Raw genomic sequence first — 14,764 nt, forward strand, 5'->3', positions numbered from 1 at the left:
CAAGACTTACTTATTGCTGGCCTTATAGATCAATTGTAATCCACGATCTCACATAGATGTCTAAAACTAGTTCTATCGTTTGCTAACGTTTGCCATTTCCAAGTGTAATACTATCTTGATCGACAGCTTCCTTGCATGAGTACTTTGGACGCCCACGTGATCTTTTGCCATTCACAAAGTCAGACTCGATCTTACTTAAATTAACTTTATCTCAAATATTCAATCAAATTTAAGAAAATGCATTTCGAGGTGATACGAAGTTGTATTCTTGAAGTTATAGAGAGTTCGGAGGTACTTATAAGATATCTATAAGTTATGGATATGACTGAACTTGCCTACTTTAGGTCGCTATTACGAAGCAATCCTTTGGAATAGAACTTGTTGTTTACATATTTTTGTTCTCAAGTGTGACTCACTTCTCATAAGGTTTAAGAGTAAACAAATAACAAGACCTTGAGTCTAGAAATCACCGGCAAAGCGATATTGTTTGTATACAAAGTCATGAATGAATTTAAAAAGCTTTTTTCGAGAGAACTAAAATTTTCGCTTAACAAGAGCTAAATTCTCTTATTTCACTTTCTGCTCAGAGTATGCAGCTTATTTCTTATCTATACACATACGAATTAAAGGAGAATATTTGTAACTGTATTCGCAAAATATGAACAGTGATCACATAAACCTCTAATTGTCAAGATGTTGCTTATTTACGTGGTACTATTTATTATTTTCCTATTCCTGCTTGATTACTTCTTAATAGACAAAAGGAAGTTAGAGCTTTCTAAACAGTTCAATGGACCACTCAGGCTGCCAATTATTGGAACTATTTATATATTCTTTGGAGCATCAACTAAAGGTAAGTTCACAATGACCTTAACATCAGAGAGATTAGTGTAGATCAGTGGTGGACAACCTTTAATTTTACACGGCACACCTTGGTGGTATGCGTCGACCGAAACCGCACACGATTCATGACATTTCCATTGGCGAGTTTTCCTTGTGTCGCGACACACAGGCTGTCCTTCACTGGTGTAGATAACCTTGATACTAGTGAAATTTTATCTTATTTGTGGTTCCAAAAAGTAAAAGTTTTCTTATCTTTGCAATATTAGATATGAAAGATCAAAGCTTTGTTGGTAATATCAAACAATTCCAAAATTTAGCTTATCTATTCTATATATAAATCAAAACAAATACAATTTCGATTGCGCGGTTCAAAATCCGTTTGTGATAAGAATTCTTAGTTTCAAGAAATGCATGTGAAATTTGCGATTTGTTATCAAATAGAGTACCTGTGTGGGAGATTACATAATATTTTTCGAATGAAATCTTCGGAACATCGGTTCCAAATGTTGACAAGAGTTCAAACTCTTGACTTCTCTCTAACTGTTGCTTACTTCGCTGGCTATACCGATCAGCTATGATCGATTGTTTCTCACTTGGTGCCTAAAACTGACTCTATCGCTGACTCCCCTTTGCCAATTTCCAATACCAAATGCTGTACCCTCTTCCAATTTCAACTCTTAAACCCAGTCAAATATGGTTGACCAACACTAAATTCACTAAATCCTTCCAATTTCAGAATATTACAAGCTCATCAAGGACAGTATGGATGAGTTTGGCAGAACAGGAACTAAAATAGTACGTTCATGGAATGGAGCGTCATTAGAACTAAAGATTGATGATTACAAGCTTCTTGAGACAATCACAACAAACCAAAAATTCCTAGCTAAAAGCTCACAATATAGCTTTATGCATGCTGCAGTTGGTGAGGGGTTACTATTCAGTTCTGGAAAGAAATGGTTCAATAGAAGAAGAATCATCACGCCAACCTTCCATTTCAAGATTCTCGAGCAGTTCTTTGAAGTTTTTGTCAAACAGAACCAAAAATTAATCGAAAGGATTAAAAGTGAGCCTAATGGACAGCCATTCAACATCTTTCCAGTCATAACATCATCAATTTTAAGTTCATTGTGTGAGACTGCTATGGGATATGAAATGAAGGCAAAGGATTCTGATTATCTTAATGCTGTCAAGAAAATTGGATGGATTGTGGCTACAAGATTCGTCACTCCATGGCAGAAGAGCAGCTTCCTGTTCAGTTTTTCAAGTGCAAAAAGGAAGCAAGAAAAGTATGCAAAGACTATGAAGGAATTTACGACTAAAATAATTGAGGAACGAAGAAAGGTTTTGCTGAATAAGGCTGAAGATTTAGAGCACTTGGATGAAGAAGATGTAGGCTTAAAGAAGAAAGTGTGCTTACTTGATGTTCTGCTGCAGTCAACGATTGACAACAAGCCATTAAGTAATGAAGATATCCAGGAAGAAGTCGACACATTTACATTTGCAGGACATGACACAACAACAAATGCGATTTGCTTCACACTTCACATGATTGCCAAACATCCAGAAGTCCAACAGAAGTTGAACAAGGAAATTGAAGAAGTGCTTGGGGATGGAGAATTGACTTTCAAAAGCTTAAATGAATTTAAATACCTTGAATTAGTGATCAAAGAATCTTTGAGGTTATATCCACCAGCACCGATCATCTCAAGACGTTTGTTCGAAGAAGTCGACTTTGGAGATTTTATAGCACCAGCAGATGCTAACTACAACATGATCTTATACACTGCTTTTAGAAATCCAGAAGTATTTGAGAAACCTGATGAATTCATTCCGGAGAGATTTTTAAAGGATATGCCGGCATTTGCATTTATTCCATTTAGTGCTGTAAGTTTGATGTCAGGAAAATTTATCATTTCTTTGTTGATTTTAATTATTTTTTGATGTATTTCTAGGGACAACGAAATTGCATAGTAAGTAGCGTAATAAAGCTTATGTTGATCTGCAGTGACTAATCTACATTCCTTTATATTATAGGGACAAAAGTTCGCAATGACAAGCATCAAGACTAACATTGTCAACATTCTAAGACAATTCACTGTCGTTCCAGGTGAAAAGGAACCAGAAGTTGAGATCAATATTACCCTGAAATGTGATTCACTTCTTGTTGGTTTTAAAGCTAAGTAAGAGATTGAAAGATATTTAAATTATGAGCCAAAAAATAATTTACAGACAATAAAAATGAAATTAATCTTAAAATTCTCACTTTTTAATTCTGTACCTAACTCTACAAATTTCAGCGTAAGCTTATACATTGTCATACTCAATTTTATTGAATGAAATCAAATTTATGAATCGCAATATCCAGTCACAAAGGAGGGTCACATAATTTACTAATTCACATAACGGCTATAAACAATATCAAGAAATTTTAATAAAAGCAGAAATCAGATCGTTTCAGCGAAAAATTCACTTCAATTAAAGTTATTGTGTAGAAAGGAGAATAAAAAAGGTTCGCAGATGATTATGTATGACACATGATTTTCATTCACACTTGATGGCTTCTACAAACAAGGGATTGTCTTCTTAAATTTAAAGGAAATTTTAGATTTGAAAATTCAAGTGAAAATTTTGAGTTTAAGAATTTAACGGACATTTAAGATTTGAAAATTTAGCTGCAAATTTGAACTTGACTTTTCAAAACCATACAAATGTTTTAAATTCAAAAATTTGTATGGTTCTATTTTTAAATTCAAAATTTCCGTTAAAAACTCAAAGCACTCAAGACGTGCGAAGAGTCGCAATATTTAAAGACGGTCCATATAACGAGCTTAATTTGAAAATTGTCACACTCTGTTTATCGTTATTATCTCCTTTCTAGAAGTCTTGTGTTTATCATACATCATTCAAGCTTCACATTCAGTTGTGTATTGACTGTCGTGGACACAAGTTTCAAAAAAAAGGGAATAAATTACTAGTGATTTCAAGGCATTAATTAGTGAAGGATTAAAAAGTGAATTGTGGACATTTTATTGAGATTTAATTAAAGTATAAAAACAATGAAACTGTCAAGAATCTGGAAAATATTTCTAGTGACTTTTGTGACATTTTCCGCATTCGTTCGAGTCGATTCTCGTCCATTTATGATGAATATAGGTGAGAATGGATATAAAGTTCTAGATGATTCGAATATTTCAAAAGTTAATTATAGGGCAAGCAATAAGTGGAACATTTTATGGACTATGGAAGTTAATTGACGACACACCACCACCGTACCAAAATAGAACAATGAAAAGAGCTCCTGCATTTGCATCAAAATATGGAAAAGCAATTGACGGAAACAAAATAGACCTTAAAATTCACTGAAAAGTCACATTGGTCTGTACATACAATAACAAATAATATTGGCTTAATTTAAGTGTAATTTACTTCTAATATTATTATTATTATATTTATGTTTATTAAATAAAAGACGAAGATGATAAAATATGAAAATTACTGTCACGCGCATAAATAATCTGATCAGAAAACTTCCAGATTTTAACAAGTTCAGCATCAATTCGTGCAAATCTGCATTAATGAATCGCGACTGATTCACATTTTAATTCTGATAATTCTTGTGAAGTTTATAATTTAATTAATACCGGTAAAAAAGTAATTAAAGAATAACGGCCAAATTTTTTTTGAAAAATAACGGCCCAAAAATATTCCAAAATTTTAAAATCATTTTTGAACTTAATAACCGACTTTTTTGAACTTCAAATGATATTTTAAAATTATATACTTCACAAGAACTTATTTTAATCTCTAACTACTTTGTAGCTGTAAAACTGACTTGTGATTCCTTGGTTCCAACTGACGCTTCATTCCAGAATCTCACATTTCCATCATTTCATTCATTTAGCTTTCTCTAGAATCACACTTAGTGACATAGGCATCCATTGCGATGATTTTCCTGGATCTGGACTGACACAGCATACAGATTTATCAAAATAGCAAAAGAGCTTCCCAAGTCTGTACACTTGCTTGCCATTTTCTCGTCGTCCAGGCATCGGTGCGAAAATAATTCCTCGTTCTGCACATTTTTGTGACACAATTTCCTTAAATTCTAAATTCATTGTTGACGGTGGCTTAAGATTAAGATCCATTAATGATGGTAGTGGCTGTACAGTTACAGGTTCTTGGACATATTTTCCTGTTGCACGTTTCATTAAATCAAGTGCTCGTCTTAAGTGTTCATTGATGTTTGGCTGCTTCAAAATTGTTTCACTGAACTGACTTTGCCAGTCTTTGTACCATCGAGAGATTTCTTCATAATTAGGCGACTGATTGAGCCACAAAACGAGAGTTTGAATCCATTTTGGGAAGAAGTATTTGTCGAGGATGTTAGTCATGACTTGAGTTGTCAGCAATTCATTCCAATCGTAAACTTGCTTAAATACTTCCAAATCTTGTTGACGTGGATCAATAATAATTTCATTCATGCGGAACTCTAATTTTGGAACAACATTTTTATGTAAAAATATTTGTAAGTCTTCATCCTTAAATACATTCTTCCATGGTCTAATCATAGCCAGTGCTGATCGATCTTGTGGATGCCAAGCACGAAATGCTTTACTTAATTTATCACAAATTGTTTTGTAAACATTTTCGTGCATTTTGTCACCTAATATTCCTGACCACGGAAGTATCCATTCATGAATTGGAACTATGTCCGTTAGTGGATCCCATTCATTGACTGCCTGTGTCAAACGACTTAATACGATTAATTCAAGAACATTATCAAGTAATCTTTCAGGCATAAGTGCTGACCAGGCATCAAGTAATGCTGCCATTTGGGAATGCTTCTTTGGATTCCATTCATTTGCAGCTTGTCGGAAGTAAGGAACAATACATGACCAAACTAGTGCTTCATATGGATCGAAAAATGTTGTTACTGATGATTTTGAATAATCCAGTAAGCCTGCCCACTTCTTGATTATTTTTATATGCTTTGCTGGTTCCTCTAATGGCTTCCAGTCTTTAATACTTTGATTTATTAGCGGTGCTATAACAGTTGGTGCCAAATCAGGTAAATTAAATTCCTTAAATTCATTTGGAAATGAAACTTTTAATTCTATGAAAATTGTTTCAGCTTCTTCAAGGCTTGGTGGATTTTCTGTGTCAATAAGTTTCGCAACAAGTTCCTCTACATCCTCTAATGTCTCAATATACTTTTTCTCCAGCACTACAATTTTTTCAAGCTGTTCCTTTTCATTTTTAATTGTTCTTTGTCTCTCTTCAGCCGTTCGTTGTCTTTTGTCATTTGATATTATGTCCTGTTCACACATGTTGACTATTAATGTTAAATTATGCATAAGTTCAGGTAATTGGAAGTGTTTAAGGTCAGGCTGTTTAGTTTCTATTAAATGATCATCGTCTGCGACTTTCATTTGATTTAATGCATGATATCCACTTAATACACGCTTTTCAGGTCCTGTCATGTCAATAACTGTGACTTTACTTAATTTATTGCCACTATCGTACAGCATGTAGTCAGGCTTCTTTCCTTTTTCGATCACATCCTCAACACTTTTGAATTGTCGTTTTTTGTGTCCTTTTTTCGACCATTGCCTTTTAAATTCTTCAGACTTGCCATCCTTCTTGTCATCGTCTTTCTTTGTTGAAGGTTTTAGTTCCGCAATTTTTGTTTTCTTTTCAGGTCCGTACAAACCAATCGCACCACGTCCTTTTCTTACGTGAGCCTCAACTGGAGCTGATATACCTTGCAATGCCTTTCCCAAACCTTTGCCTGGCTGATAACCCATTTGAAGTAAAAGTTTAGCTCCAATTCCTTTCGTGTGCTGTTCCCAATTTCCTAAGCCTTTATTGGACAATGATCCTTTCGCTTGTCGCATTCCTGCTACTTCCTTTGGCTGAAATGTAGGACGAACTTCTTCTTCTGATGAGTCACTGGAAGCTTTATTTTGTTTAAATCCGAATCCACGATGTGCTGTATCGTCTTCCTCATCATCGTCAATTTTCTTTTTCTTGGAATCTTTTGGTTCCTCCTTTTTCTTTCCAGACTGCTGAACTCCACCAGAAACGAAACTAACTGGTGCTGTATAATCTTTGAAAGTCTTCCGACCACCTTTTGAGCCTTTCATTTCTAGTTCCGTTGCATCATCATCACTGTCTGCCCATACACCTGGAAATTTCATTAATTTTTGCAATTTTTTGTTAAAACGTTTTCTGTAAATTTTAATAATTTTATGTTTCTTACCATAAATCTGCTGATTCTTTGTGAATTTCTTTCTGTTTCTGTTCGGATTGAACTCATTGTCGAGATCATAATCTGTTATTTCAAATTTCTCGTACTCTTCTTCCATTTTAATTAAATTTTGTGAATTTTTTTTGCAAATTTACAATTTTTGCTTTGTTTACTAGGACGTGAAACTATGAAAAATTTCAAAAATTATATTAACGGTTTTGAAAAATTTGAATATTTAGCAACTGAAGAGTAAGCAACGTAGCTCAGAAACACAAAAACAACCAAAATAAAAGTTGTCGCACGTTTTTAAGTGAAATATAGTGAAATTAATATATTTAAAGATTTTACACAATGGTACAGGTAATATAGCATAAATAGTGAACTAACAATATCGTGTAATGTGGATTATGATGATAAAAGTATGGAAAACTGTCAAAATAATAAAAGTCACTCAAATATTAATTAAATCATCCTAAATTGTGCATAAACATGACAAATTAAACGTCCTAATTTGAAAATACATTTGATCTATAGCCATAAATTAGCAAATTAAACAGATGTGGGTACTTTAGTGAAAGATGATTAATTGAGAGATATCCAGTAAATGTGCTCAATAATATCAATTATTTAAATGATTCGCTCAAAAATGGTAAAATAAATCAATAAATAAATGCGGAATAACGAATCGAATATATCATGCAACTGTTTGCTATCCTGCATCTCATTTTTTTCTCGTTTTTCCCTCCCTCTTAATTTTCACGTATGGGAAAGTCTGCGAGGAAATTATGTGATGATCTGGATTAAATGCTGTGGTTTGGTGTTGTGTGGACTGGATGGAATACTGGACAGCTATTGTGTGTACTGGATGCCTGCTGGATATAGAGATTTTACGTCGGGTATTTTGTGCTGAAATGGATCTTTATTCACTGTAAACTGAACGATGGAATGACTGGATCTGAAGGAAAATCGTGTCCAGTTTGGAATAATTCCAACAAGCTGAACTAGAAAGTCAAGATCTAATATCGAAAATTCCCAAAATGGCATCCAACAAAGCAAATTGTCAATATTCCATCCATTCATAGAATCGCCCAATTCTGTGTATGCTCAATGAATGCAGTACAGCAATATGCGATCCGAAAATTTCTTCCCACTTCATCTCCACCGTGGAAAATTCATATATGCAAGCGGATTGTCGATTTTATGTATATATATTTTTCATACAGTGGCAAGGTGGTCCAAATAACTATTTAATTGCAAAAAAAGGATTATATATATATGCACACAGATATTCTGTCGCGCGAGAACATGTTTTCCATATTATTTATTATTCATCTCAGCATTGCACATGAAATAAAATCGGCACAAAAAATAATGCTGTTGGATATATATGTATAGTAACATAATATATGCAAATAATTAAAATGAAATTAATATTTTAAAGTAGGGAATGAGTAGAAATTTTTATTGCTATTTCTCTTATTTTTTTTGTAGGCATCCGATGACGATTACGGTGGTGGATGTACACAGAAGCCAGATCTTCCACAAGCATTACGCTTAATTGATGAAATGAATAATAATGTTAAGCAAGTGTCTGATGTTGTCGGCAATATGCTACAACGTGTCAAAACGGGTGAATTATCGACAGAATTCGGTCTAAGCTTCCTCGAAGTCAAATATCATATGTTACTCAATTATCTCATCAATCTAACTTATGTTGTTTTAAGAAAATGTTCAGGTATGATGAATTAGCTTTATACGTGCTACGTCGTACGTTCTTGCTACGATGAAGTTGCTTGTAGATGATATTAATCTGTTGATAGATGCGTATGCTTCAAGGTTGACTTATTGTATTTTTGGAGATATCCTGAATTTGGCACATCTAAATTGCCTCTTTAAGATTCATGTCTGCAAACATTTTGAAATAACCGTTAAAGTTTGAATTTTTGAATATCGGTAACATTTGAATTTTGAAAACCGTTAAATTTGAATTTTTGATGGCCGCTAAAATTTGTCAACAGATTACTATAATTTCAAGAACAGTCAATGAAGCAGTATCAATATAAATAACAACCTTTCATTAAATCGTCCATTTTCCATCTACTTTTAGGACAACGAATCGAAAAAGATCCATCAATTGACCGTCTGATAGAGATTCGAACGATATTAGAAAAGATTCGTCCAATTGATCACAAACTTCGTTATCAGATTGATAAATTAGTAAAGACAGCTATTACAGGAACAACAAATGCCAACGATCCACTCAAATTCAAAGCCAATCCAAGCAATTTAATGTCACAGTTTGATGATAGTGACGACAACGATTCATCATCAATGTCAGATAATGATGATGAATCGAATGAAATGAGAAAGAAAAGGAATAAAAAGAGAGAAATGGACGATGACGGAGATGAAAAGGAAGTTGGAAAATATGTTCCACCAAAAATAACATCAATGCCTTACGAAGATGATGAAAGTACAGCACAAAAGCAACGTGAACGTGCTCGAAAGCGTGCCATTAATTCAGCATTAATTGATGAATGGAAAGAAGAATTCCTTGATACGCCAGTTGAAATAATGGGCTCATCAAGAGCACAACAAATGGTATCAAAAGAGATGAAGGAACGTGAACGTTACGAGGAAGAAAATTTAGTGAGATTGCCAATGACGAAAGTAGAAAGACATCGACAAAAAAGATTAAGTACAATGGGATCATTAGGAGATGAACTTACAAGTTTTAGTGGATCATTAAGCAGTAAAAATAGTCGGAAGCGAAATGGCGGAAGCATCGGTGGTAAAAAGAAAAAGATGGGAAAAAGAAGAAAATTTCATTAAAATAATGAAGCGTTTCGAGTGAGAGAAAAAAAATAAAGTTTTTCCTTCATTCATTCATTTTAAACTTCCTATCTACTTTCGTAATTAAATTGAATTAAAATTACACAACTTTGAGACGTGAAAAATTTTTTCCTTTAATTAATTTCATTATACTTTACATAAATTTTTATCATTTTCTCTCCCTGTCTCATTGTTTAAGTTTATTGTTTTAAATTTTTTTTGTGAGGATTTGCATGAGCTGCTGTTCTCTACCGATAGTTTTTCCTTTTTCTATTGACTTTACTTACTCCTTTTACTTCGTCTTTATGTTCATAAATAATGCAATAATTTGATTGCATTTGTTATCGTAGAGTTATTATTATGAAGTTTTTTCTGTTTATTGTGTACGATGATTTATTAAATTTTATGCTTTATGAATTATTTGAAAAACATTTTATGTTAATTTGCTGAAAATTTGAAATTATAATTGAAAGAAAAGTTTCAACTGAAAATTTTAATTTGAATATCAGTTAAAGTTCAAAAATTGAACAATTTATTTTTAGAACCATACAACAGTTTTGTAATTTTAAATTCAAAAAATCCGTTATATTTTATATTAAAACACAAAGAGATACTTACCACTAGACTACCGAGGATAAATCTTAATTTGCAAGAGCTACATAGCTTTTGAATGCAAAATACAGCATATTTAAAACGCTGTTTGGTCTTGTTTATTTCCTTTATTAATTTTTTAAGGGATATTTACGAATAGCGTCCATAAAATATGGATTTTTTTGAAATTTATTGCTCTGTCAGAAAAATTCAAATGCTCTTAAATACAAAAATCTTGATTCAGTCCCACTCTTGACTGATAGACATCATAAGTAAATGTCCCATTAATAAAACGATTATTCCATTTTTTTCCATCTACATTGACATTTTTCCTCAATTTTTTCTCTCGATTAAATTTCAAAAGCATTCATTGCATAATTTAACTTTTATTTATGTTTTTTTTTGTTGTTAATACCTTTATAATGATGAAAGGGAACATGAGAAAAGTTTCTCATAATGCATATAATTGAAATGTTTAAGAAAAAAAAATATAACAACATGAAACACATTTTTTGCTACTTTGGCTACAACTCAAAGTTTCTTACTTTATGCAGGTCATGTAGAACGATAAATGTAAGAAGAGTGAAAATAATAATTAATTTTAATGAGCTCAATTTAAAGAAAAGATAAGAATAATAAAAAAAATTGCATAAAAATATGAAAATTGGCTTGAAGATTTTATTGGAATTTGCTTTTGTGATTTTAGTAATGCGCTGGGGGATATCGTGGCATTATGGATGATCATCAGCTGTTCTTGGTCTTTGACCTCCTTTAAACATTGTTATAGCAACAATTAACAACCCGAAAGACACAATTAGACGAAGTGCCTTCACTGTAATGCTATGTTAACGGCCTAGCTTCAATAACCCTGACGGCGTCCTTAAGCCTGTTATCAATCCATTTGATTAATTAAAAAAAGGTTGGCTTCAACGTGATTCTCGATTACTTATGCTCCAGTTTTCCAACGATATTTTCTACATCAAATTAATATTCTAAACATAAATGCAATCTAAATGTGCAGTTACTGCTAGAAACCATTCAAACAAGTTTCCATGACAACCTGCATGTATTTTATTGTAAACATTTTTATTCTCAAACTTGATTGTTTTGTTTGATTCGGTGTATTAATTATTAAAGAATTAAAGGAATATGGAAGATCAAAAGCCACATGATTTAGTTCCAAAAGTTGTTGATCTGCCGATCATCCAAATATTTGGATTTGATGGTAAGGATGTGCTTGAATTTTTGTAAAAGTTTCAATATTAAGGAAATGATGATTTGAAATTTAGGAAGTATACCATTGAAGATACATCCAGATCAAGAACATTTGATATTTGCTATTGGCAATAAAATCTCGATCCTGCATCTGACTAGTAACAAGCAGACATTCTTGTCAGGACATACTCATAATATTTCAGCTTTAGAAGTCTCTCCATCTGGAAGGCTCATTGCATCAGGACAGGTGGATTTATACTGCTTTTTAATATCCATTTCAATGTTCCTAATACTTATTCCATACCTAGATCAATCACATGGGATTTCGAGCTCATTTATTTGTTTGGGATTGGAAAAATAAATGCGAAATATTAAGACATGAACTGCACAAAGTTCGAGTTCAAGACTTGTGCTTCTCAGCTGACGAAGAGCATGTGATAAGTCTTGGTGGAAAGGATTGTGGGATGATTATAGTATGGAACATCAACAAAAAGTAAGTTAATTTGATTAATGCTGTAAAACAGTTCCTGACTTTGTTTGTATAGCATCGCTGTTTGTGGACAAATGGCTGCAAGGGAGACAACAGGCGAAGCAATATTCATCAATGGACTGCATTCAAGAAGCAGAATTTTTATATCTGGTGGAAATCGTAAGTTCTAGTCACTTAAAGTCATTTCAAAAAGTCTTAAACTTTATTTCCCAACAGAAAATTTACGTCTTTGGAAGTTAAACTCAACGACACGTCGAATCTCTGCACAAGATGTAGCTTTGGGAAAACTCCGTCGAGAATTTACATGCATAAAGGTTGAATCAAGAGATGAATTGATGTATGTGGGTACAAAATCCGGTGACGTTGTTAAAGTAAATTTGAACTGTAATGATGACACAATTGAGTCAGTTGATAAAATTCCGACACTCTTGGGATGCTATGCACGTCATAACCCAGCAAAACCACACGGAAAAGACTGTGAGAAGTTTGAGAATGGTGTAAGAGACTTGATTATTCTTCCTTCGGGACAGTTGATAATTGGAGCAGGTGATGGAAGTGTTGAAATTGTTGAAGAACGGAATTGTAAGTTTAAGGACTATCCATCACCAACGTGGCCTAATTTCAAAGTTTTACGTCGTGTCAAAATAGCAGGCGTTATATCCTCGTTGCAGTCACTTAACAATGAAACATTGATAATTGGAACTGAAAGTTGTGAAATTTATTCAATTCCGTTACAGACATTTGATAAGAATAAGATGAGATTGCTCAAGACTTGTCACACTCATACTATTAATGATATAGCATTTCCACACGAATTTCCTTCGTGCTTCGCAACAGCAAGTCATGAATCTATAAGAATTTGGTCAAGCATTAAGAAGCAGGAACTTCTTCGTATCATTGTACCCAATTTTACGTCAAAGTCTGTAACTTTTTCCTATGATGGCAAGTCAATTGCTTCTGCATGGAATGATGGTGTTATACGAGCATTTACACCATTGACTGGAAAGTTAATCTACGCTATTCCAAATGCACATAATAAAGGATGCACTGCTGTAGCACTCACAAGATCAGGCAGGATGTTAGTTAGTGGCGGTGTTGAAGGTCAAGTTAGAGTTTGGAAAATTGAACCTGAAAAGCAGACACTTATGGGCGTTTTGAAGGAACATTTTGGTCCCATTTCATCTGTTGAGATTAATAAGTTTGATACAGAAGTAATAAGTGCATCATCAGATGGATCTTGTATTATTTGGGATCTGTTAAGATTGTCACGTAAGCATGTGCTGTTCGCAAATACTCAGTTTACAGCAGCTCGTTACTATCCTACTGGCGTTCAAATATTAACATCAGGAACAGATCGAACGATTAGCTATTGGGAAGTATATGATGGATCATTGGTAAGAGAAAAGGAAGGAAGTAAATTTGGTCCAATTAACTGCTTAGATTTGAACACTGTCGGAGAATATTTCGTATCTGCTGGAAGTGACTGCATTGTAAAACTATGGAACTATGAATTGGGAGAAATTGTCGCACAAGGAATTGGACACGCTGGATGTATAACAGCATGTAAATATTCACCTGATGGGAAATTTTTGGTTACTGGAAGTTTGGATGGAGCGATCTTCATGTGGAAGATTCCAGATCAATTCCATCACAACCTAAAGGCCAAGAGTGACAGCAGCATGCGAAAGTCAAATACAAGCATTCATTTGAAGCAACCTGAACAAATAAGGCAAATAACTAGCAAGCGTTCCAACAGATTTTCATCACATGTCGCTGAATGCCCACCAATTGATAGTCAGGATTCTCATTTTGATACTGCAAGCATTTCCGGCGAAAGTACAGTTTCTTCAAGAAGAAGAGTATGAAATTTACCTGGTATTTCAGGAATTCAGTGCTATCCATCCATACCATTACATCCACCAAGTCCATCAGAAGCTCCTGTGAATAGAAATTATTGCAAGAAATTGTTTAATCGGAAGTAATTAGAATAGTTAAGTTTAGGATTTAGTAAGGCATTATATGAAAATTTTAGATAGGAATCGAATCCGGCAAGCTTCATAGACTAGTATCTTTTAGCCTCAGAAATAGAATTGACTTAGCTTTACTACTCAAAACCTTTTGTTAACATCCAGTACATTTTTTATCCAAAACCTTGAAGACTTAAAAATAAAGATTATAATTCGTTTTTTTTTTGACCTACTAACGCTAAGTCTGCCATATTTCATATTTCTTCCTTCCATAACATAATTTCAATTGTTTTTTTTGTTAACAATCTCATTTTAATTTTGCAGCTGCTTTCAATCTAATTCAATACTTTTTTTTGTGTAATATTGATTTATAGTACACGTTCGCGATTTTCACTTCTTTTTGCTCTATTTGTCGAGCATTAAGGAACGAGGAAAGAGGGGTTTTTCAGGGGATGGTTAGTTACGGTTGTTAATGTTGATTCAATCTGAAGCTGTTGAAACTTAATATTGGAATTTGATAACTTGAGTCTTGATTGTATAGCAGGGACCGATTTCTTCGGTGGTGGTTCAGTGCGGCAC

General features: G+C 33.5%; 4 protein-coding genes across 4 annotated transcripts; 3 read left to right on the forward strand and 1 right to left on the reverse strand.

Annotated features, from left to right (window-relative positions):
- The first annotated feature begins 666 nt into the window (after window positions 1-666).
- LOC139097545 (cytochrome P450 4d2-like) lies at window positions 667-3,099 on the forward strand. Its single transcript, XM_070649422.1, has 4 exons — window positions 667-853; window positions 1,580-2,727; window positions 2,796-2,813; window positions 2,878-3,099. Exons 1-4 carry the CDS (start codon window positions 694-696, stop codon window positions 3,025-3,027), a joined length of 1,476 nt encoding a protein of 491 aa, XP_070505523.1. The 5' UTR covers window positions 667-693; the 3' UTR covers window positions 3,028-3,099.
- A 736-nt stretch (window positions 3,100-3,835) lies between these two features.
- Window positions 3,836-7,267, reverse strand: sip1 (septin interacting protein 1). The gene is made up of 2 exons (XM_070649432.1): window positions 7,103-7,267; window positions 3,836-7,027 (listed from the first exon to the last, which is right to left on the reverse strand). The coding sequence occupies exons 1-2, from the start codon at window positions 7,206-7,208 to the stop codon at window positions 4,737-4,739; spliced, it is 2,397 nt and encodes a 798-aa protein (XP_070505533.1). The 5' UTR covers window positions 7,209-7,267; the 3' UTR covers window positions 3,836-4,736.
- Window positions 7,268-7,354: 87 nt separating this feature from the next.
- Window positions 7,355-9,986, forward strand: LOC139097529 (neuroguidin). The gene is made up of 3 exons (XM_070649402.1): window positions 7,355-7,450; window positions 8,582-8,825; window positions 9,198-9,986. Exons 1-3 carry the CDS (start codon window positions 7,442-7,444, stop codon window positions 9,920-9,922), a joined length of 978 nt encoding a protein of 325 aa, XP_070505503.1. The 5' UTR covers window positions 7,355-7,441; the 3' UTR covers window positions 9,923-9,986.
- Window positions 9,987-11,662: 1,676 nt separating this feature from the next.
- On the forward strand, window positions 11,663-14,083 carry LOC139097544 (cilia- and flagella-associated protein 52). Its single transcript, XM_070649420.1, has 5 exons — window positions 11,663-11,738; window positions 11,803-11,975; window positions 12,037-12,221; window positions 12,274-12,377; window positions 12,435-14,083. The coding sequence occupies exons 1-5, from the start codon at window positions 11,663-11,665 to the stop codon at window positions 14,081-14,083; spliced, it is 2,187 nt and encodes a 728-aa protein (XP_070505521.1).
- The last annotated feature ends 681 nt before the right edge of the window (window positions 14,084-14,764 follow it).

Source organism: Chironomus tepperi, unplaced genomic scaffold, assembly GCF_022539635.2.
Source record: "Chironomus tepperi strain 1889 unplaced genomic scaffold, CSIRO-AGI_Ctep_v1 contig_424, whole genome shotgun sequence".
Classification (NCBI taxonomy): Eukaryota; Metazoa; Arthropoda; class Insecta; order Diptera; family Chironomidae; genus Chironomus; species Chironomus tepperi.

Coding starts and splice junctions, on each gene's coding strand:
- LOC139097545 (XM_070649422.1), top strand. CDS start 694: ATGTTGCTTATTTACGTGGTACTATTTATTATTTTCCTATTCCTGCTT. Junction 854..1,579: donor CTTTGGAGCATCAACTAAAG/GTAAGTTCACAA, acceptor TTCCAATTTCAG/AATATTACAAGCTCATCAAG.
- sip1 (XM_070649432.1), bottom strand. CDS start 7,208: ATGGAAGAAGAGTACGAGAAATTTGAAATAACAGATTATGATCTCGAC. Junction 7,028..7,102: donor AAAGAATCAGCAGATTTATG/GTAAGAAACATA, acceptor TGAAATTTCCAG/GTGTATGGGCAGACAGTGAT.
- LOC139097529 (XM_070649402.1), top strand. Junction 8,826..9,197: donor TGTTTTAAGAAAATGTTCAG/GTATGATGAATT, acceptor ATCTACTTTTAG/GACAACGAATCGAAAAAGAT.
- LOC139097544 (XM_070649420.1), top strand. CDS start 11,663: ATGGAAGATCAAAAGCCACATGATTTAGTTCCAAAAGTTGTTGATCTG. Junction 11,976..12,036: donor GGCTCATTGCATCAGGACAG/GTGGATTTATAC, acceptor TTCCATACCTAG/ATCAATCACATGGGATTTCG. Junction 12,378..12,434: donor TTTTATATCTGGTGGAAATC/GTAAGTTCTAGT, acceptor ATTTCCCAACAG/AAAATTTACGTCTTTGGAAG.